Consider the following 23,651-nt stretch of genomic DNA (forward strand, 5'->3'; position numbering starts at 1 on the left):
TTGCTCAGTAGATCTCCTAGTGCCTTATCTTCAGCCTCTGTCTGGGCTTGGGATGGGGGGATATTTCCATACAGGGTTCTGGTTTTCATCACAGTCTTCTTCCTGTTGGCTCCCCGTGCACTATCAGCACTTGCATTGTCTTGTTACTCAAATAATCCTCCCAGTGAAGACACTGCCTGCCAAGCAGAGGCCCAGCGGATCAGTGGCTCTTACAAATCTTGCTGGCACGAGTGTGTGGGTTTCAGGGAGAGGGGATATTTCTGTCCTGTTTTAAACCAGCACTGTCAGACCAGCAGAAGCTGCAGAGTCCAGACAGTTATCCCAGCAATCATGTCTTTCTGCAGTACCCAACAGATTAAGCATTCAAGAGCTAGCCTAGTTTTGCCATCAAGGGAACTTATTGTTGGCTCTAAGCTGGGTCTCCAGTTACACAAGCAAAATCCTTTAATTCAGGCCAGCTCCCTCAAATTGCATATTGGAGACTGAAGTGTGCAAACAGCAGTGACTGTGAACAGACCTGCTGTAAATTCATAAGACTGCACAGAGCTGTTTATTTTCTCAGATTGGCCCAAAGACTGAGTGTGTCTCATGAACTCAGTGTTGTGCTCTTTATCCCTGGCTGCTATGAGATATTCAGTCTTCCAACTGGGGCCCTGGCAGCAGTGTCAGATCAATGGCACATGCTCCAGGGCTCTGAAGCTCCCTGGAAATGTCACCCTGTGCTGTGTGACTGCTTCCTGCATCTGTGGGAAGCCCAGTTTGTCTGGTGTGTGTTGGACTTCACTGCAGAGGCACAGCAGCTCACCATCTCCCATGACAGGAAAGATCTTCATGGGCAAATCTTTCCAGATATACCAAGTCTAAGCATCCAGCTCTGGACAGGCAGTGTTTAACTCCTGGACTGCTTGCTGCTTCAGTGATCCTTCACATCTCTTCCTAGACCACAACAGACATGAGGATTTGCCTGGCAGGCAATTTGGACCAAAGGTTTGCTCAAGGGTTTCATTAACAGCCAGACCCTGACATATGAAGGGGTTGTACTTGGGCATCAAATTGCTGGAGGGATGTTCCTTCAAATGAGTTAACAGGACTTGTGTGTATGTCTGTTTGCAGTGAGGCAGGGCAGGAACTGTATAAAAACCATTAGCAAGTGAAGCAGTGTTTTATAACTTGGGCTTCCTGCATCCACAGTGACTCAGGAGAGCTCACCTTGAAGATCTGCAACCTGATGCCTCAGGACAGCGGCATCTACACCTGTGTGGCCACCAATGAACATGGAACTGCATCAACCTCTGCAACCATCAAAGTCCAAGGTAGCACATCTGACCTTAACACATGGGATTTTCCTCTGTGTGGTCCCTTGGGGGTGGCAGCACACAGGAACAGCCCATGCAGAGGCAGGCAGATGTGGAGCTGTGCCAGGTGAATTGACACGTTAAAGTCATACCACCATTCCTCAGCCACAACTCCCGCTGATGGCTGAAGGCTTTGCATACTCCTTGTGCTTGATTAAGTCATCTGACCATAAACATCACATTTGGGAAGTGAAAATGCACTGGCAAGGGTTCAGCTCCTGCATCCTGCTCCTAGTGCTGCTTCCCAGGAGCTCAGCCAGGTCAGCCAGGGGAAGCTCAGCTCCCTTGGGCAGCTGAGTCCCTGGGGGAATGATGCCCCAACTGACTGCAGGAAGCTCTGGGCTTCAGAATCTGCCTGGAGTGGGAGGAACTGGGATCCAGTGACACCGATTTTCTGCCTCCCCTTCTCTTTAGGGTACAAAGGAGGTGAGAGTAAGAATTAGCCTGGGTGAAACTGTTCTTCAGGGATTCAACTTGGTGACATGTCTCCAAGCCTGAATTCTCAGCACTGTAATTAGTGACCCATCTAATTGGAATGAACAGGAAATGATGAGTTCATGCTCACTGCCTCCAGCTCTGAGAAGGGATTTGTTAGCACTAGAGATGAGGTGCCAGCTGTGTTGAAGGGGATGGTCCAGAGATGAATGTCGAACTGGAGAGTTACAGATGCAGCAATGTCACAAGCATTTAAAAGTTGATTTATTTGGTCTCACAAACCACCCTGGAGATCCAATTTCCCCAATTTATCCAAGCAAGTCACTTGGCTTGCTGCACTAACTACTCCTGTGCTGAAGGGAGCCCTAAGCAAAGCACAGAAGGATTACTGGTTGTTTGTCAGTCTGGTCCCAAGCACACAAAGCACCCTACGCACAGAAGAATTCTGAATGCCTTGCCTGTGTCATCTTTGGGCATTCCATGGTAGCTGACTCCTCACCTGCTGCTTAGTTAAGCCCCTCTACAAGGTGCTGCTCTCCTGTAGTGACCTGATGCACCTGATAACCTGATCTTCAGAATAAAGCACTAGCACTTACTGATGAGATGCTGGATTTGATATTGTTTCCTCTTCCCAAGGTGTGCCAGCTGCCCCAAACCGCCCCATTGCTCAGGAGAGAAGCTGCACCTCTGTGATCCTGCGCTGGCTACCCCCTACCAGTACAGGCAATTGCACCATTTCAGGCTACACTGTGGAGTACAGAGAAGAAGGTAAGTGTGGGAGCTGGGCTTGCTGGCTGTGAGACTGAGAACAAGGTAAGTTTCCTTTATGACACAACAGGTCCCAAAAGCATTCTTGTCACCACTGGTGTGCCACTAATTGTAGCTAACAGATCTCAAAGTCTAAGGCAGAAAGAAGCCCTTCTATCATCCAGTCCAGCCTCTCATATATTACAGACCTTTCTTTTTATTTTGGTCCCTTACAACAAGTAAAGTGTGCTAAGGTAAAACATATCCATCACTAAGGCATCTTTTTATCATCTACATTTTACCACCATCCTTTCTGGTGGGTGCTTCCCAGAAATGCAAAACCAAATCACCCTCATTATTTTTTTGATCTGGATAAAGTTGCAGATCCCTGCATACTTTTCAAGCTCAGCTCTGAAATCCATTTTTTCTTAAATCCAACCATCCATTTCCCCTAAAGAATTAGCTAGATATTAAATGCACTGTTTTCCCAATATGCACAGGCATATGCTCTTGAAAAGGGCCTTTGAAATTATTCACATCCCTTTTTTACCATTCTTCCTGCAAAGGTGTGAGGGTCCCTGGCAGTAAACCTTGCCTTAGGCATATGGCCTCTGTTTTTCCCCCTTTATCCTTCAAAAAATCCTACCCCATTTTAGTAAGTGTGCAAACCTAATGCCTTCTCTTAGTGAAGATTTTATCTTGACCCTCACTGTGCCATCAGTGACTGGCATTTTTGTAAAAGAACAAAAATTCCTTTATTAAGAACAACCACCAAAATTAAAAAAAAAAAAAAAACAAAAAACCAAAAAAAACCAAAAACCCAGCAGTGTTTTCAGAACTCCTCCTACTTCAAAGGTAAAACTGACTCTTGTAAAACCAGCCATGACTTTGTAAAACCTGGAAATTAGAATCTGTCCACAGGACACACAAAATAATTGGGTCATGTTAAATAACATAGGGGTAAAATGCCCTGAACTTACTAAAATAAGATAAAATGTTACATATTCTTGAAGAAATCTCCATCTGTGACAGGGCTCTGTGTTCCAGGGGTCATTTTCTGTTCTCTGATCCTGTACAGATGAGTAAGTACTGGTCCTTTGGTTGTCACAGGTTAGGCAGTGGCTGGGTTTGACATGAGCAGAAACACATGACAGAGTCACACATTTCTTTGCTGCAGTTCTGCTCACCTGCAAGCTGCCTGTGTTAAGTGTCAGAAAGCTGGTTCTCCTCCTGCAGCTGCAGCTTTCACTGTAGCTGCCACATCTTCATCTGCAAAAGCATTTGGATTGCACTGATGCCCTGTCTCAGTTTTATCTCCCTTGCCCATGGTTTTGGGGTTTCTTGCAGTATTTCTGCTACTGTTTCTTTCATAACAGAGCTGTCATCTAACCAGCCCTCCCCTTCTGTCTTATCACACTGCCCTGAGACATCACTTGTAGCTCACAGCCACAGCTACAGTGCTGGAGAGATCAGCTTGTCCCTGGGCTGAGCTTTTTCCATCATTATCCTGAGTCAACTGAGGGACATTTCCTTCTTTTCTCATTTAGCCAGATGGGAAGGTGGCTGCAACACAAAATAGCTTCTTGTGATCCATTTCTGGTTTAACAGTCTGCTGTACCACCCTTAAAAAGCCTGTAGATTTTACCCTCCCAGGGTACTGCCTAAGCTGGGCAGAGAAAGCCTCAGCCCTGAGCTCCCACAGTGAGTGCTTCCCTCAGCTCCCCTTCTCTCCCTGTGTCCAACAGGCTCGCAGGTCTGGCAGCAGTCAGTAGCCTCAACTCTGGACACATACCTGGTCATTGAGGACCTGTCCCCAGGCTGCCAGTACCAGTTCCGAGTGAGTGCCAGCAACCCCTGGGGGATCAGCTTGCCCAGCGAGCCCTCCGAGTTCGTGCGGCTCCCGGAGTACGGTGAGTGCGGCTGCAGGGGGCTGAGGCACACGGGAACCCACCTGTGCTCTGGAGGGCTTGTTTGGATGGGTCCTGATAAAAGCAGGGATCCTGGACCAACTAGGGATGTAAGAAAAAGCCTGGGAGGTGCTCAGAGCTAGCTCCTGGCCCCAGAAAGGATTTTCATGTCCTTACCTCCGTCCAGGCTCAGAGCCTGCCTCTGCAACAGAGGCTATTGCAGATTCTAAACAGGTTCCTCCTTTTTATACCAAACTATTTCTTGTCTTTATCTCTGCCCAGTGGGCTGCATGTCCTGGCTGGTGTCTCTCCTGCCTTTCCAGCAATGTTAGCAACAGTTGCAGCTTCTGGTGGGCAGCCCAGATGGGGGCTGCAATTCCACTTGCTAAATATTTCCCCTTGAGCAATGCAGCTGGAATGGGAATGCTGTGATGGAGGCAATTCCCAAGCACTCAGTGCTGCAGGAATTTGGGGCACAGCTCACTCTCAAGTGCTGTGAGCAGAGCCCACTTTTCCCAATGTTTTAGCAGCCCTGGTGTGAAGCTAGGTCTGTGACTGGCTTGGACAGCTGGTGCTGTAAGGAGCAAGAGCTCACACAACATAGCTCTACCCCGTCTCTGTGACCCTTTTCAGCCCAAAACTGCAAGGACAGTTTTGTGTCCCCCTTTTCCATACCTTCCCCTGGGGAGCTCTGGCATTTAGTGGTCCAGCACACTGGAACAGTAGGAAACTGGACTCCTAGTGATAATGTTTCCTGTGTTAATAATAAAGTCTCACATGATTTTCAAATACGCTGTTTATAGTCCACAGCAAACTGTCTTTATACCTTCTTCCATATTCTTTGTTCTCTCAAAGACTCTGCTGCTGATGGTGCCACTATTTCATGGAAGGAAAACTTTGACCTTGCCTATGCAGAGCTGCATGAGATTGGGAGGTAATGCTAACTCTGCTTATCACTGCAATAAAACACTCAAACAGTGGCTTGAAGCTTTTTCCTTGGTGAGGAGTTTAGGTTACTTTTGTAGTTAGCTTGGAAACTGCTGCTCTTGTCAAAGAGCATTGCATATCAGATACTGATGAAAATACTGAATAAATTATGTTTTTCAAGATAAGTTCTGATTTGAGAATTGCAGATTGGCAAACTGGTGAGCAATTAGGCAGTTGGTATCTTCTCTGTCATCTCAGATTTGAGGTCCTGTTTTGAAGTGATGACAATTTACTGGTTCTGGATAAGCTTAACCTTGACTGAATTTGCCAAAACACTTGGGCGTGTGACTGACTTATCTCTGCTGATTGGGAGGGTGAGTTGAACAGAGCCTAAATAGGAGCTGCACATGTTGTCAGCCCTTCGCGCTGTCCACAGATAACAGATAAGGGGCATGCAAATAATTCAGGTTAATGCAATTATTTCTTCAGCTCAGATGTCAGAGACAATTCTGGGGCTGAAAGGACAGGAGTCCCTCTGGTTCTGTAGAAAAATGGGATGTATTACTAAGAGCTCAAGTTCACCACATGGTTTCACTGGGTAGTTTTACTTTCAGGAATGGTACTATGGTCTGTAGGAGTTTCCTAAATGCTTTCCTGATAGCTTTTTTCTTTATTTCTTACTGTGTTTCTGAAAAAATGAGACAAAATGGTAGGTTGGTGATTATTTAACATGGGTTTTCTTTTAGTTGTTTGAGAAGGTTTGGTCTCTTTAATAAAACAGCTGGAGAAGGGAGACCCACAGCTAAAATAAAAGGAGATAGAACCTGTAAAAGTGGCAGCAAATTGAACCCAGGGGAGGTTGTTAGAGGATATCAGTGTGGCTGCACAAAGCAAAGTGACACCGTTTGCTCTCAGTGTTTGCTAATCCCCAAAGAATCTCTACACCCAGGGTAAGAGACAGAGGGCCTTTGTTGGAAAAGGTTATGAACAACTTGTTAAATCTGATGCCTTGTGAAATATTAATGTGATGAATCAAAAAAACCACTTCAAAAATCACTGTGTTATTGTGCTAAAAACTAGGCATGATTTATTCACGAAGCCACCTCAGTATTTTGTTTTCTTTATAATTTCAGGGGTCGATTCTCCATAGTAAAGAAATGTGTCCACAAAGCCACCCGGAAAGATGTTGCTGTAAAATTCATTAGTAAAAAAATGAAAAAGAAAGAGCAGGCAGCACATGAAGCAGCTTTGTTACAACACTTACAGCATCCTCAGTACATCACTATCCACGATACCTACGAGTCTCCTACTTCTTACATCTTAGTTTTGGAACTGTAAGTACACAGAGCTTGGATTTAAGATTTGGGTAGGAATCCTATTAAAGCCAAGCATAAAGATCACCCTGAGTTCAGCAGGAACAAGATTTTATGGATTCAGATGTCAAATGAAATAGCCATTTTCTGCAGAGCTTGCACTGCCTTTTCTTTACAGGAAGTAAGATTAAGAGGGACAAATAAAACTGCTTTCTACTTGGGTGAAGCTTGGGTAATTTGTGCCACTGAAAAGCATCAGATCTACTTGGGCAGTTTTGTCCACTTTTTACATTTGAGTAAAATTGTTTACTAGCTAGATCAAAGCTTTCATCATTCTAATGCTTTTTGGTGAAAAGACCTGTTTAGCAGCCGTGCTTGTCCCATAAGAAGAAACAGCAACCAAACTCCAAAATGCTTTGATATGGTATCCAACAAAGTATATCTGGGCTATTTCATTGTTTGTTTGTACAGATAAATAAACTAGGTGAAAAACTTTTATTGGGTTAGTTTTCCCACAGAAAATATTATCAGCTGAAAATATCAGTGATTTTTTTTGCAATTATGTAACCAACTCTATAAATAAATAGATGGATCCAAATAATTAATACGTTCTGCTTCCAAAGGGACTGTCTCTGTCTATTGAATCTATCCTTAAGCAAATGAGTTTACTTTATGACTGTTGCTAAATTTGTCAAGGACTGGAGATAACAATTGAGGATTAATCATTCTACCACTTCATGGCCTGCAGTACCTTGAGATATCATTAAATACTTGTCAGATCTTGCACTTTATTTTCCTCCCTTTTTTAGGTCACAAAATTTCTGCTGCAATTTTGTTTTCAGATATTAACTGTTCCTAGAGGTGCCATGTGATGTTTCATGCACAGGGTTTGGTTTGTTTGCAGGATGGATGATGGCCGTCTCTTAGATTATCTGATGAACCACGATGAGCTTATGGAGGAGAAGGTGGCCTTCTATATAAGAGACACAATGGAAGCCTTGCAGTACCTCCACAACTGCAGAGTGGCTCACTTGGACATAAAGGTAGGAACAAATGAGAATGATGCTGTTCTTCTGTGTCCTGGAACAGAGAGTTCCCAGCTGTACAGACAGGGAGGAGGTGCAGCCCATACCCCACGGAGATGATCACTAAATGGACAAGCTGCTGATCAGAGAAAGGAGTTACTGACCTGCAGCACCAGGTCTCTGCCTTCAGACAAGAAATGCACCTTTTCCCTTGATTCACTGGTTTGTCCCCAAGAGCTTTCTGGACTTAATTAATGATGGAGAAGGAGGATGTCAGAGAGACAAGAGTGAGATGTCACTAGCACCTGTCTGAAGGGAAACTATGGATAATTCTATGGAGTATGGTTTGGGCTCACATTGTGCCAACTCAGCCACCAATGTTCCAGGGCAGAGCTGGCTTGTGCCAGGCTGGCAGGGGCAAAGGAAAAGGAAAGCAGCACACTACACTGTGCTGGACAGCGTGAGAGGGGAACTGGGTGGGAAATACACCAGGGAATGGTTCAGAGGAGGAACAAAGGACAGGTTGCACTGTGGAGAAGAAATTGGGGTATTCTCTAACATCACACTCAGACCAGTACAGCTTGTACCTGCTTTTGTGAGCACACATGGCAGGAGGCACTGTACTATCCTGGATTTAGCATTGTACTCCTGTCCTCCCCAGCATCCCAGTTACCTTGGATGACAGAGAATTAGCCATTGAAATTGTGATCAAGTGTTTCAAGTTTTGTGATCTGCAACATTGATTCTGGTAGCCAGGGATAACAGATAATCTATAACACTTTGTAGACTTAAATGACAATTAAAAATGGGGAATGAGAAATGAATTTAACTTCCTTATCTAGTGGACAATCCAGCTTCAGGGAGATTTATTCTCATCTCTCTAAGCCCCAGGCATGTCAGATGAAACGACACATTCATTCTTCTGCTGCCTCCACCCCTACAAAAAAATTCCATTTGTACAGGACCTTATATGAGAATTAGACATAAAAGGCTAAGTCATCTTGGTCTCTTTCTATGCATTGTTTGTATTTTTTGCTCTATTTATATGACCTGTCAAAAAGTAGGTTTTACTGAGGTAAGAAACTGCAATGAATTCTCTGTTTGATCATAAACAAAGAAACAAGGTAGAAAGCTAATTTTCTGTGACCTCTCTGCAGTTCCCCTGAATGAGGGATGCTAAATAAAGCACGTTCTGTTGCTAAGTTGGAAGCAGGAGATGCACTGGTAGTGACAGCAGACCTGTCCATGGATTAGTATTGTCCCAGGATCCTGCTCAAGGATGTGTTGATTTTGTCAATAGAGACTGCACAAGAGAAGAGCAAGTGAAGAGACTGGAACAGCCATGTAGATAACTTTGCTTTTTATATATATATATGTATGCCATGAGGTAGCAGTAAAATATGCATGAGGATAAGGGAGAGATAAAAACATCTAGAAGGGTGCAAGAAGTAAATTCAGCAATCATCTCAGAGCCAACAAAGGAAGGATAACCCATGTTAAGTCCCCAGAAGAGTGTGTACAGGCAATGCTCAGTATCTCTCACTGAGAGACCTTAAATACTGAGAGCTGCTAAAACAGAGAAAACTAATTGGGATTAAATAATTTTACTCTGTCTTGGAAAGCATGACTGTGTCCTGGTGTTTTTAGGGGAACACTGGCAGCTCCATGTCAATTGACAGCAACAGTAAATGGCACATAGCAGTCCCTCCCAGGGTAGTGGGTGCAAAATTGAACACTTACTTCATGAGGAACATTTCTGCTGCAAATTATGCACACTTACTTAGCCAGCTGTTAGCTGAACAAATGGAATCTAAATAAACTGATCAGATATATATATCTTATTAAAATTTAAAAATCTGTCAGTGCTCTTAATCTGTAGAGATTTGTTTGGAAAAATAAATTGTAAGTATTTAGGACAAAGTGCAAAATCCCAGTGTGTTGCCCTCGTGCAAAGGAGGATCTTGTCATTGTGACTGCAGCATTGATGTGAATTTAGAGCAAACAGCAGCTGAGCTGGTTCCTTATCATTCACTCTCCTGATCTCTCCCTTGCACATCTGATTAAATGCAAGTTTTGATTAGCTGTTAAGCCTACATCCTACACGAATCATACACATTTTATTTGCCAAAAGATAGTTATGATTAAGTTTATTTCATTGTCTTTTCAACAGCCAGAAAATCTGCTCATAGATTTGAGAATCCCAGTGCCTCGTGTCAAGATCATTGATTTGGAAGATGCAGTTCAGATCACAGGTCATTACCATGTCCACCACCTCCTTGGAAACCCGGAGTTCGCAGCCCCTGAAGTTATCCAAGGCCTTCCTGTCTCCCTGAGCACGGATATCTGGAGCATTGGGGTCCTCACCTACGTCATGTTAAGCGGTGTCTCTCCGTTCCTGGATGAAAGCAAAGAGGAGACTTGCATCAATGTGTGTAGAGTGGATTTCAGCTTCCCACACGAATACTTCTCCGATGTGAGCCACGCCGCCAGGGATTTCATCAACGTTATCCTCCAGGAAGACTTCAGGAGAAGGCCAACAGCAGCCACTTGTTTACAGCATCCGTGGCTGCAGCCGCACAATGGCAGCTATTCCAAGATCCCACTGGACACCTCCCGCTTGGCGTCCTTCATCGAGCGCCGCAGGCACCAGTACGACGTGCTCCCGGTGCCCAGTGTCAAGAGCTTCCTGCTGAGCAGGATGAGCCCGGGCACGTAGTGCCTCCATCCATGGCATCCTCCGCTGCTGCTCCTGAGCCCGTGCCGGGAGCGCCGCCGGGAGCGCGCGGATCCGTCTGTACATATCCTGTGTTCGGCGTGTGCATTTCACCAACTGCAGGGTGGGAATCACTGCAGACGTGGCAATGGGACCCAGGCAAAGGGGGTGACAGCAGCAGGGACACGCTCCCTCTCTCGGGACATGTGAGGGACACATCCACTGCCAAAAAAGGACTGCAGGAAGCAAACACCAACTTGGAATGAGAGCCAAAATTGCAGTTGCCTTAATCTTTGTGAGGCAGCCTTATAAGAAATCCTCTTGATCTTGCTGAACTGAATTCAAAATGTACAAAAGACTAGAAGTAGGATAGTGGGGGAGAGTGAGACCAGGCTGACCTTAGCACGTACTGTAGAACTGGACTGGTCAGTTTTTGCTGAAATCATTGCAAGCCTGCTCCAGGTTATCAGTCAGATTTCTCATGCCCCATCTGCCCAGGTCTGCCATGATCTCAGTGGGGACTTTGCCTGCATAGGACATGCAGGATCAGGCTCCAGTCACTGCTGGATCAGCTCCCATGGTGGCGTGGCTTAGGGAACACTCGTGTTGCGTGGTAGTGCTCAGACCAAAATCCTCCATGAAGCCCCTCCTTGGGCTTTCTGCTGTGTTAAGTCAACATGCAGCACCTTTCAGAGCTACGATTAAGGCAATGAATTCACTGGAGCATACAGCTGGTTCTGATTAAGCACAATGGGACTACGGTGGGTTTTTTAAAAGCATTTTATACACATTGTACAGAAATCTTTTGCAAAACCTGTGCATTGAGAAAAGGCAGAGTCCAATTTTTGCAGTATCTGTAAACTAGATGATGATGGTGATGAAGACAATTTTTTCTATCACAGGTTTTCAGTATACATATATTGTATCATAGATATAAATATATATAAATATAAAGGATCCTGCTCCATTTCTAGCTTCAGAATTGCTTGGCCCAAAGTCCATCTAAGCCTTTCAGAGTGCAGTAGGAGTGGTGAGTTCATTCTTGTGCTTACATCTTGAAAATCGTTTTCAGTGTTTAAAGCATGTCATTTGTTTCATTTCCAAACTTGTAAATATCTCTCAGCCACCATTAGCACCTCATAACCAAAGCATTCATAAGGATATTTTTATGTCCAAAGCCTAATTTGTAATAAAAAAATAATATTCACAATTAAAACATTTCTTTCTTGCAAGCCAAGTTGCAACATCATCATATTGATGTTACAGTGACGGAGCCAGCCTTAAGTATAACCAACATAGGGAGTCTGCAGTGACAAATCAGCAATTTGTAGGTTGGCCAAATCTTCCTTTCTAGAAATGGGACTGGAAGGGGAAACCATCTGGGGCTTCCCCATCCTACTGCCACACCACGAAGCTCTACAGCCTTGTGGGGTTATAATCAAAGAGATTTTTTCCCCTGGCATGTAGGGACTTTGTCTTGGTGCTGAGTAGCATTTGTGTATCTGTAATGGGAAATGGCAGTTGTTACCAAAGGTTTTCCTAAGGAAAAGGGCTTGATCTGACCACGTGTGCTCATACAGACTCTCTGGCAAGGGAGAGAGTCAAATCTCATTTACCATCTGAGTAACTGCACTGTGAGACTGCAGGAGCAAGTGCTGTCTCTGCCAGTGGGGGGTGGAGATACCCTGTAAGTACTGTTAAATTCTCAGTGCTCTGATAGCCCTTTTTTGATCCACCTCCAACCTCCCTTTCACAGCAGGGAGGAGACCTGGCCCTTCTCTTTGTGCTCGCTCTATCACTACACCAGAGTGGTCAGTATTTTGTTAGTGGAGAAGAGGCACAGCAAAAACCCTCAGTGCTCAACACTGAGTGTGCAACAAAGAAAAGCCCTTGAGATGGGGAAGCCACGGGCAGAAGGGTGAGCCCAGGCACCTCAGCAGGGTCAGCAGCAGTTCTGTGAGAGATCTAACACAGGGAGGGAGTGTGGAAAGGTTTGAAAGAGACAAGTGTTCACAGAAGGTTAAGCTTTTTGAAAATCATCTAGAACCTATCTCAGTTCCTCTCTAGAGCAGCAGCTGATTTTCTAAGCAATCCAGCAGCACCTCTTAGATAAAGACCAGACTCTCATCCTGAGCAACAGTGCAAAGTATGCAATTTCTTAGCAACTGAATACAGACAGCAGTCAAGGGGGGGTCTCTAATTACCACCAGCCTCAGGTACTTTCTCACTACAGGACTGACTGTAATTCTTCCTATTTGTCAAAGCTGGCTCTTTGTGCTGTGATTGTGCTGCCCTTAAAAAAATGTTAGTGGAAGTGTGGTCTGTAAAACCCACAGTTTTTATTAGGCCCATGGGTACAGTTTGAACCACAGGCTTTCTGCTTGGCATTAATACAAACAAATTCTCGTGTATCACATGAAATTTGGAGTTATTTAACATTTTGTTTTCCTACATCCTGCATTCATATGTCAAATTACAACAGCAGACCCTTTGAATGCACAGGGGGAAAAAGCTGGACTGTTTAAGGTAATATTTAAGCCTCTCATTGGTATCAAGTAACAGAAAAGAAAACCCAAAGGGCTGAAAGAGAGACGATATATGATTAGGTACTGGTACTCAAATTCAAAAAAGACTCCTTGTTGAGAGAGCTGGAGGTGCTGAATTCTGAAGATATTGAATGTTCTAGGGTTACTTTCTTTTGTGGTTTTGCTTTTACCATATTCATGTTAGAAAACCTCTTCCTGGACACCATTCTTCTTACAGCCCATTCAGGAATACTTGAACCAGTTAAAACTTCCATAAAACATTTGTGATTACCAACCATTCTTGCCTTTGCCTGAATAATACCAAGCTGACATGCAATATTGCCATTTGATAAATGCAGAGAAGTATCCTGACTTTGCTCTTTCAAAGTCTTTTTCAGCCAACCTGTGGTGCCTCTGCAGATACAACAGGTCCTGTAACTCTTGTCGAAAACTATAACTGCATTGTAAAGAGATTACAGAAGCTGAGTAAGTAGGCCTGGAGTGCCCCTGCTGAGTGAGAAGCCCCACAGCCAACCCTCTGTGGAGCATTCTCCACTGACTGGATTTTTTTGGTGCATGAAATACTGTCTGTAACAAACACAGTTTCTCAGTGAAGCTCCCCAGAGAATATCTGACCCCAAGGGGAAGATTTCCACCTGCAGCTGTGTACCACTCAGGGTGCTCCCAAGATGGCTTGAAGGTGTGGCGGTAGCTGCACCCTTTTGCTTCTGCAGCAGCTTCCAACTATCCAGGATGACCAGCAGGAATCCTGACAGCAGTGCACCACAAGCTCTGTGTGGAGTGGCACTGTGCACACAGCCACTGCCATCAGACATCTCCACAGTGCTCTTACCCTGCTCTGACATCAAAGTGTGGCTCACAGTGTCCTCAGGTGCTGGGTGACAGGAGGGCAACAGCAATGGTGCTGGTGACACAGAGCCCAGAGGACGTGGTGACATGGGGGGCTCCTTATTTAAGATGGCTTCATTTAATGAATGTGCAATGAGCAATTAACTCACCTCTCTCTCTGCTCCACTTGGAGCAGCCAGGCCAGGGCAGGAATTCTGCTGGCTGGTGTAAAGTGCCAGCCCCCATCAGGTGTGGCTGCCCTGGGGGAGGCCCCACACACCCTCAGGATGCCAAGCCCCCTGTGCATGGCACTACTGGGGTGACACACAGCCAGCCCAGGGCCGAAGACTTCAGTATTTTAAAGCAATCCAGGCTTTAAAATTTATAATATGTCTCTCTCTTCTCAGTGATGCCAACAAGTTTCATTTAGTCTTACTGCCCTTTCTTTTTAAAAGACTATGGATTGGGTTTTTTCAGTAGCATGTATCTTTTTACTTCTAAGTTAATGCTGAGACAAAGTCTGTGCCCTCAACTGCCCCTGAGGCTGTGGCTTCAGTGGAGGCCATTGGCATTTCTGACAATGCCATTAGGCCTGTGCTACAGATACTGTGCATAAAGGCTGAATGCAGAACCACACATTATAACCTGACTATATATAACCCTATTTGAATCCCCTTGCCATGAGGGGACTGTGTCAAGTAACCTAGGATAATATAAACTTCAGAGACAGATGTAAAGTCTTCTCTGTGCACATAAAGGTCTAGCAGAAAATTTACATGCACAGGGGCTCACCACCTTTTTTTGTTCTTGTTCCTTTCCCAGCAGAGGTGGATTCTCCTCTAACACAGGGCTTGGGTTTATTTTTGAGGTCATTCACTCATGTCCCATCAGAAAATGGTGCTTTCCCAAGGAAACAAAGTCAAATCCCATTTTACTAGGCTGACTGCACACTGCCATCAAGTGATGTACTCTCGTTCTGGGATCTGTATAGTGCTGAGTGTTTCCATAGCGTCAGGATGCTGAATGTTTGCTGTAACTGTAGTCTTTATTATGGAGCTAGTGAAAAACCAACATCTTCTCTACTCAAGCCATATTTCACCTTCATGTCCAACTTCTGATGCTGGTGCTTTTACTTCTCTTTCTACCAAACTGTTCAACACTGCTCTGCCACTGGGGTCAATTTGCTGATAACTTTTGGAAAGCAAATGCAATAGCAAGTGCAAAAAAAAAGATCAATCTCAGACTTAGTCACCAAGATAAGAGCAAACAGTTGGAACGTATTGATGCTTTTCAATCCTAGCAACAATCCACTGAAGGAGGAAAAAAGAAACAGTATTGCTAACAGCTCAGCATTTTCAAGGTGCAAAGTAATTCCACAGCCTTAATTATTTCAGTGTATTGCTGGTCTGCCTTAAATGTATCTTCAGTTTTATTGCGGAATTCATTTTGTATGCACACAGTGTTGGTTTGTAAAGGCAGGTTTGTAAATATTTCCTTTGTAAGTCTAACCACTCATGTGTACTGTTGTGAGGTGACTACTTGCTGTCCCATGTTGTTGTTACTATTCTGCAGTATATATGATCATCTACAGATGTAGCTTCAACCTGTACATCTCCTGTCCTTGCATTCCCATAAATAGAGTATACTCAAGACTCCATTTCTGGGCTTTTTTGATTAAATAAAATTATTCAGAGAAGACCGGGTCAGACTTATTTCACACATGTGGCATTCTTTCTGAGTGAGGCCTTGCAGACTCGGGCAGGCTGAGGGCTTTATTCAGCCCATGTTTTCGGGGGGATCTCTCAGGGACGCAGCCCGCGGGATTGCCACCCTGGCTGCATCCACCGAGCGGCCTTTGGGAACCACCCGGGGAGCCGGCACGGCGAGAAACCCTCGGGTCACACCAAACCCTCTGCACCGGCGGCTTCTGCTTCCCGGAGAATGGGGTGACGAGAGAACGGGGAATCGTGGAGGGGACAGCGGGCCTCAGGGAGCAGGGCCGGGATGGGGCAGGGGCTGCCGCCTCAGGGAGGGGAAGCGGGACGGGCACAGGGACCCCGGGATGGCGCAGGGGCTGCCGCCTCAGGGAGGGGATGCGGGACGGGCACAGGGACCCCGGGATGGCGCTGCTGGGGTTCCCGCCGCAGGGAGGGCATGCGGGACGGCCACACCGACCGCCTCCCGCGTGTCACACGTGTGCCCGCCCCGCGCCCCTCCCGCTCCGCATCATCTCCGTGCGCCGGGCCCGGCGATGGCGGCGGGGCCCGCGGGGGCCGTGGCGGCGACGCTGAGCGGGGCGGGCGCGCTGCGCTTCGGGCACTTCGTGCTGAAGAGCGGCCGCTCCTCGCCCGTGTACATCGACCTGCGCGGCCTCGTGTCCCACCCGCGGCTCCTCCGGCAGGTGCGGCCCGGGGAGCCCCGGACCCGCCCGGGCCCCGCGTGTGCTCGGGGTGGCGGCTCCCTCACGGCCCGGGGGCAGCGGGGACGGCGGCGCTGCCGCGGCTCCCGCAGGGTCGGCTCTCGGGTCGTGTCAGCAGAGGGGGGTTCACTGATTTAGTCACGTTCGCTCCGGCCTGGCTCTTAAAAAGTGTTTGGTTTTCCTTTCCAGGTTGCAGGACTTCTTTTCCAGGCAGCCGAGGATGCGGGGCTGAAGTACGACTGTGTGTGCGGCGTTCCGTACACGGCGCTGCCGCTCGCCACCATCATCTGCTCGGAAAATCAGGTGCCCATGCTCATACGGAGGAAGGAGGGAAAAGACTACGGTAAAGCCTTCAAATCAAGAGTTTGAAATTTACTTTATTTGGGAAATGACTTAATATAATTTGTGGTTCTTTTGTAAGGCACAGCATCTCCCTTCCAGTTTAAGGTTACCATTGCAATCTACGAAGCCGGCCCTTTCCGCGCTAAAGCAAACCTCCTACAGCGTTCCTGCCTGATCAGCCTCTCCCAGCTGGTTGCTCTTTAGCCTGCAGCTTTAGGCCTGCTGTAGGAGATTTGGAGACTCTTGAAGGGTGTTTTCTGATTCTTTGGTTTTGTTTGTAGAGTTTGTTTCTTTTCTTTAGCAATGTCCTTTTTTTTTTTTTTTCCATTGTTACCCTTGCTTAGTTCTGGGTTAGTGGCCTCATCCAGAAATGAGGATTTATAACTCAGATTCTCCAGCATGCTGAGACAAGAGCCACATTTCGCTCTCAAACAGAGCATTTTGCATATTGACACCAAAAGGAACCTTTCTAGTCTCTTCTTCATTTATCTCTCAAACCCCTTTTTCTTTCCTTACGCTGTGGTCCTGTAATCAGTGAGCCAGGTGAGCAGCAGATCCTTCTCTACTCAACCATTTCTTTGATTGTGACAAAGGATGTGGGAGAGCAGACTGAAGCATTAACCTGCCATATAACTGGATTTCTACGCATCCTCTTCCAACAGTGTGTAATTAGAAAGTGCATTTGTCAAAACTAAAAGCTGCTCCTGTGTCAGGCAGTGGGACAGCCATGGAAACATTTGCTGTTCCTTCTTGTGAAGCACAAGCCAGTTGTGACAGCGATTAACTGCTCCTGGGAAAGCCAGGCATCCCTTTGTCGCTGCCCCCAGGAGGCCTTTCATGGATGTGTGCCTGTTGTTAGTTAGGACAAAGGCACTCGAGGCTTTACCGCTTCTAATTGTTCTAACAGGCATATCAACAGTGCTGCCTGTGGAAAACAGGGGTCATGCTGAAGAGTGCCAATAACTTGGCCGTCTTAAAGATGTTTTAAATAACAAGAGAATAATTTTGTAAGTCTGAGCATTCAAGTCATGACAGTACTATACTTCTGAAGTCATCTTATTGAAATATTTGAATTTGTGCTGTTAACAGTGTATCAGTTTTGTTATGGAATATAACTTCTGGAAACATAAAAGTAGTGTTTTATCAGCTTGGAGAAGTAACAGTCTTTACGAACTGAATTACAGATCAGTGAGTGAGCTGTGGTAAGAACTGTGATAAGTTTTGATTCTGTTAAGGTTTTTTTGGGTCGTCTGACCTTTCTTAATTTGGTGGAGTGTTTGCTTTTTATTTTTCAGGTACTAAGCGGATGGTAGAAGGTACCATTAATCCAGGAGAGACATGCCTGATCATTGAGGATGTGGTAACAAGTGGATCCAGTGTACTGGAAACTGCAGAAGCTCTTCAGAAAGAAGGATTAAAAGTCACAGATGCCATAGTGCTGTTGGACAGGGAGCAGGGTGGGAAGGCCAGGCTAGAGGAACACGGAATTCGCCTGCATTCTGTGTGCACCTTGTCTGGGGTGCTGGAGATTCTCCAGCAGCAGGGAGAAGTGGCTGCTGAGGTGGTTGAAAAGGTGAAGAAATTCATAGAGGGAAATGTGTTTGAGGCAGTGGCTCAGAATGGTGGTGCTCCTGTGAAGAGGCTCTGCAAGGAGCTGAGCTTCAGCGCTCGTGCCCAGCTGCCAGGGGTGCATCCTATTGCAGCCAGGCTTCTCAGGCTCATGGAAAAGAAGCAAACAAACTTGTGCCTTTCTGCTGATGTCACCAGCCCCAAGGAGCTGCTGCAGCTAGCTGCCACCCTGGGCCCCAGCATCTGCATCCTGAAGACTCATGTAGACATCCTGAATGATTTCACCCAGGAGGTAGTAAGGGAGTTGAGAACGCTCGCAGATCAACATGAATTCTTGATTTTTGAAGACAGGAAATTTGCAGATATTGGAAACACAGTGAAACACCAATATGAAGGTGATTATCATCAAGCTGGATTTACTATAACTTTGCTTCTGGTGTGTGTGACTGCAGTACTGGCACAGGTTGCCAGGAGAGAGTGTGGAATCTCCAGCCTTTGGAAATACTCAAGGGGATAAGACCCTGAGCAATCTGACCTAGCATTGAAGTTAACCCTGCTGAGAGGGCATGACCTCCTGAGGTCCCTTCCAACCTCAACTTTTTTATGAATCTGTGGCTGTGCTCAGTAAGTACTTCTGAGTTGTGTGCCATGAGAAACCGCTGCCTGCTGTTACTGTACTGCTTGTGTGCCCAGCATGGCTTTCTTTTGATACTCCATCTGCAGCTGTAGAACTGCTGCTCTCTTTTCCTGATCCTTATGCCCCATATGGTCTGCATGCTATCAGGGAAGAAAAGCACCTGTGACAGCAGATTTCTGGGCTACCATAAATGTCTCAGTAAATATTAAAGGTGAGACACTACCAAGTGTTTGTGAAAGGTAAACTGAGGTTACGCTTGGTGGTTAGGCAGCTGTCAGAACTGTCTGATGGGACTGAGCTTGTAACACTCAAGCTTCAGCAGTAAAACTGTCTTTTAAATATGTCAGTGATAAGGTGTGCAGCTGTTTCTGTCTAACTTGTCTCCCTGTTTACCTCATTTCTGACGACTCTTTGCCTGTCTTCCTGCCCTGTTCTCAGGTGGCGTGTTCAGGATCGCGTCCTGGGCAGACATCGTCAATGCCCACGCGGTTCCAGGCTCTGGAGTTGTGAAGGGCCTGAAGGAAGTGGGTCTCCCTCTCCAGCGTGGCTGTCTCCTGGTGGCAGAGATGAGTTCCCAGGGGTCCCTTGCAACGGGTGAATACACAAAAGCTGCAGTAAGTGGGCAGTCTTGTGTCGGGTTAAAAGCTTTTAAAGTGTCACAGGGAGGTTTTATGTGTTTCTAATATTTGCACTTCCAAAAGTCCCTCCAGCTCTAACTATTACAGGTGTTTGTTTTTTCCTTGGAGACTCAGGAACATGACTGTGTGGTGTTTAAAGGTTGCAGCTGTAGGCCAGTGATGTGAGGTGGTCAGAGTTCACACTGGGAATTCTTGTACATATTGCATTTTCTATTAGCACTCTCCCCTTAGTTTTTTCATTTCTTTCTTTAAGTAGTGCATTTCTAATTAGTTTAAATCCATTTGCAGTATTATTTATAACATAGAAAGAAACATAATATTCACTTTTCTGCCAGAGGGGAGGAGTGACTTTACATTGGAAAAGCAAGAGGTGTTTCATACCCCTGCTTCACACAGCTTAAAGTGTCAGAGGGTGGATGAGAAACAGATTGTAAGGCCAGCTGAGTTTTAAGTATATAATTTTTAATTGTTCACTGATCTTTTTCAGGTACAGATGGCTGAAGACAACTCAGATTTTGTTTTTGGATTCATATGTGGATCTAGAGTTAGTAATAAACCAGAATTTCTTCACTTAACCCCAGGAGTGCAGCTGCAAACTGGAGGTAACTTTTTCTGAAATATTTTTAGATTATTATTTTTATTTCTGAAATATCACTTCTGTTTGTAAGTACAGAAGTGATCTAGTCTCCAGTGAAAACATAGCTTCTGAAGAGGGTTTGGATGCTGGTTCTCAGCTGGGAGGAGAGGAGTCTGTTTCCCACTAAGGGCTGTCTCCCATATTTCTGGATATGCGGATCCCTTGCTTGGGAGCTCTGGAAGGCAGTGAGCAGGCTACACAACCTTTTTTCCTGTTTTGAGGTCTGTGCATACCATAAAGCACATTCCTGAAAACATGTAAAATGTCTTCAGATAGGTCAGATGTAAAACTATTCAGTAGTAGTAAAAAAAAAAATAACAAATAGAGAAGTGTAGCTGAAACACTTGGTATTGATATAGATGCAGTATCAGTGAATGGAAAGTCTTGTACTGACTGAAGAGGTTATCTTTGAAGCAGATAGGAGAGATATGTTTCTCTGAAATAGTTAATTTTTATGAGACTAAACTGAAATCACAAGTTTTTACATTCATGCTTGGGGGTTTTGCCTGCTTTAAGAAGGCTGAGGATTATTTTAGTAATCCTGATTGGTGCTTCTTTGAGTAACTGTTCCATCTATAATAATTGGTAAACCATGAGAAAGGAGGGTGCTAGCTGTCAAATTTGCCCTATGTTTTTTGGTTGGCCATGCAATTTCTAGTTCTGTTTGTGGATTGTTAGGATGAGAGCTGGGATGGGGGGCCTGTTTTATGTTCCAGCACCTCCCTGAAGGTTTTTAGTACATACAGTTTTGTACAAACAAAAAGAAATGGTGTCTGTATTTCAGGTGATAACCTTGGACAGAAGTACCTAAGCCCCAAGGAGGTTATTGGTGAAAAAGGCTCAGATATCATTGTTGTGGGACGGGGCATCCTGGCAGCCTCAGACCGTGTCCAAGAAGCAGAGAAGTACAGGAGGGCGGCCTGGGAGAGCTACACGAGCAGGCTTGGTGCTCCTGCAGAGGATTGAAAAACACACACTGTCCTAGCCAGTGAGCAAAGCTGATGGAGCTGCAGCCCTCATGAGGGGTCCAGTTAAATACCTGGACACTTCAGCCTGTAGAAAACTGCCCTTTTGGAGAAAAAGCTATTACAAAGTTGTTTTAATTGTACACACAGAGGTCACATTGAACTTGGCATTGTTGTTTTTTGATATTTGAATGTAAGAACCCAGAACTTCGTGCCAAATTTTTAGCCTTAGTGGGATCTCTTGTTTGAAAAACATAGCACAAAACACTCCAAGGGTATTTTTTGGCTGTTGTTGCCTTCGTCTCTTTTCCCCACCTCAAATTCTTTCTGGCTGTGGAAATGGTATTTTGTTATGTTCTTAATAAACTGCATCTGCACATTTGATGTGCTGCCCCACCTTCACAGTTTTATTCAGCTCTCCTGTTTCCAAGGAGCAAGTGCAGGTTTTAATGCCACACTGAAATTGAATTATGTGGTGTTTAATAAATACTTTTTTGCTACTGTTTTCATTTTCACTGGCTCTATATGTCTTTGTTCTGTGGCAGAAGTATAATAAAAAGTCATCCTGGTTTGTGTTTGTGTTTCTCACTGCAGAAGTTGCTCATGATTCTGTTTACAGAATTTGTCAGAGCAGTTAGTTGTGTGCTTAATTACACTGCAGCTGTTGATTAAATGAAATAAAAATATATATTAGACTTCTTGTTACAATAGTTGGAATACTTGCAGGCTTTACTTTCCACTGTACATGGTAAATAAGAAGAAATAGAACTACCTTGCATGATTAGTTTTGATTAAAGTGTATCTAGCATGTATGTGGTGCAAATAGCAATGAAAATTTTCTTGAGCAAGAAGTCAGAAACCAGTGGTGATGCAGTTCTGGACTGTTGCTGTTTCAGACCACACAGAAAGCTGGGTCCTTTTGTTAATACACTTGCATCTAGACTGGGAACAACTGTATTTAGTGAGGTTTTTTCCATTAGTGCTGGGCTTTTCACCAGGTCTGTGAAAATGGGAGATTGGAGGAGGCTTTTTTGGATTGGTTTAACTTAGGCAGGATTTCTAAGACCAAGGGACACAGGTTGGGATCTGAGAGCTTTGCTTTATGCCTCCTGTTTTAGTGACTAAGTGCTCTTTCATGATTCAGCTGCTTGTGGGGCTTAAGATGTTGTGGAGGGAATGCTAGAACGTTGTGTGTGTTATTTTCCTTGGGTTGCTTCAGCAGGATTAAGTATCATAATTCACACCTGGAGAATTCCACCCTGTGGAAGATGGAACTTGTTGATTATGAGGTATCTGATTCAGACACCCTGCAGCAGTCAGTGGGATGGGATATTTCACATCAACTTCTAAGAAGTTCCAGTCCTTCAAAACGAACAGAAGATTTTGTTTGCTGTCTCTATCTCATAGCCTTGAGGCCTGTAGCAGAGCAAGACTTTCTCACTTAAACCTTTTTGCAGAAAATGACCTTTTCCACCAGAGGGAGCTGAAACTCTATTTTTGGGGAGCGTTGACGCTCTGCCGTTTTTACAGCTTCCAATAATTTCCAACTCTAGATAATCCTCAGAATGAAAATCTGTCTGGTTTTTAACAAGTTACACCCTTGCTGTTGGGTATATTTAAAACATTTAAATGCCATTCCAACATTTGAAGCAGTATTCTAAAGCTCATTTAAAACAATGGTTTACCAGAAAGCTGCCTCAGGCTGAAGCTCAGCACAGTGTGTTGTTGTGGGCTCACTGTTAGAGCACAAGCAGAATTTCATGAGTTCAGTATTTTCCACTAACTCTGCTGAATCGTGTTTAAGCATGTGGCTGACAGCCGTGGAGCTAAATCCCTGAGCAGGCTCTTTGGAGAGCGAGTTTATCAGGCCTCTTGCTTAAAAAATAGCAACTGGATTTGGAAAGATGAATGTGATCTCATATCCAGTCACTTTTAGAGGGTACGTGCAACTCACTTTCTTTGCAAAGCGAGTTCTGAGGAACGGATCAATTGGGAAACTTCATTTCACAGTCCTTCTTTGTGCCCTCCAGAAAGAGCTGTGTTCTGGCACTTCGTGTGACACCACTGCTGCAAACATTTCAATTAGTAAAACAAAAACGTGTTACCTCCTATATGCATTCTTCTGTCAGAATGATTATAGTAAACAAGTGTGTGCACTTCCTTTGAGGCACCTGAAAGTGATTAAAAATCCATTTCAAATTAAGAACAAATGTTAATTTCCTTGCTTGCTCCTGCTGCTTGCATTCATCGCACAGTCCCTGCTGTTGGTCCCAACTGTTCCTAACATGGGAACTAGGTCACAATTTACAAAACTCATTTGCATCATAATATATGAATCTGAAACTCTTGCAGTTCATTCTGTGATCTGATTGAGCCCTTGGTAGAGGCATAAGGCTATATTTAAATTTCTCCATTTAATGTTAACTGGCAGTAGGTATTTATATGAAATTGTGATCCTTACCCATTCTGGAGTATGATTTATAACAGAATGTAAGGAAATCAGTCTTTTCATAGTGAAATAAGATTGTGACCAAGTGTTGCCAGTGCTTGCAGCAGAAAGCTGCATGACTTGCTGCTATTTCTGAGCAGTAGTTCTTAAGAATTGTGAGACCAGCACAAGCTGGAACCACTAAGGAATTGTTACGTAG

The 23,651-nt window shown here is 44.9% G+C and overlaps 2 protein-coding genes across 3 annotated transcripts in view; both read left to right on the forward strand.

Annotated features, from left to right (window-relative positions):
- The window catches only part of KALRN (kalirin RhoGEF kinase), a 464,957-nt gene extending 449,465 nt beyond the window's left edge, over window positions 1–15,492 (forward strand). For both annotated transcript variants that reach the window (XM_066553090.1, XM_066553095.1), the window contains 7 exons: window positions 1,192–1,313; window positions 2,427–2,558; window positions 4,283–4,447; window positions 5,300–5,378; window positions 6,505–6,705; window positions 7,589–7,727; window positions 9,880–15,492. In XM_066553090.1, the coding sequence (XP_066409187.1) occupies window positions 1,192–1,313; window positions 2,427–2,558; window positions 4,283–4,447; window positions 5,300–5,378; window positions 6,505–6,705; window positions 7,589–7,727; window positions 9,880–10,425 (1,384 nt within the window). In that variant the 3' untranslated portion in view covers window positions 10,426–15,492. The remainder of the gene's footprint in view (window positions 1–1,191; window positions 1,314–2,426; window positions 2,559–4,282; window positions 4,448–5,299; window positions 5,379–6,504; window positions 6,706–7,588; window positions 7,728–9,879) is intronic.
- Window positions 15,493–16,041: 549 nt separating this feature from the next.
- Window positions 16,042–21,572, forward strand: UMPS (uridine monophosphate synthetase). The gene is made up of 6 exons (XM_066553368.1): window positions 16,042–16,197; window positions 16,405–16,558; window positions 17,853–18,521; window positions 19,202–19,377; window positions 19,889–20,003; window positions 20,823–21,572. The coding sequence occupies exons 1-6, from the start codon at window positions 16,048–16,050 to the stop codon at window positions 21,002–21,004; spliced, it is 1,446 nt and encodes a 481-aa protein (XP_066409465.1). The 5' UTR covers window positions 16,042–16,047; the 3' UTR covers window positions 21,005–21,572.
- Window positions 21,573–23,651: the final 2,079 nt, after the last annotated feature.

Source organism: Molothrus aeneus, chromosome 7 (genome assembly GCF_037042795.1).
Source record: "Molothrus aeneus isolate 106 chromosome 7, BPBGC_Maene_1.0, whole genome shotgun sequence".
In the NCBI taxonomy this organism is placed as follows: domain Eukaryota; kingdom Metazoa; phylum Chordata; class Aves; order Passeriformes; family Icteridae; genus Molothrus; species Molothrus aeneus.

Coding starts and splice junctions, on each gene's coding strand:
- UMPS (XM_066553368.1), top strand. CDS start 16,048: ATGGCGGCGGGGCCCGCGGGGGCCGTGGCGGCGACGCTGAGCGGGGCG. Junction 16,198..16,404: donor ACCCGCGGCTCCTCCGGCAG/GTGCGGCCCGGG, acceptor TTTCCTTTCCAG/GTTGCAGGACTTCTTTTCCA. Junction 20,004..20,822: donor AGTGCAGCTGCAAACTGGAG/GTAACTTTTTCT, acceptor TCTGTATTTCAG/GTGATAACCTTGGACAGAAG.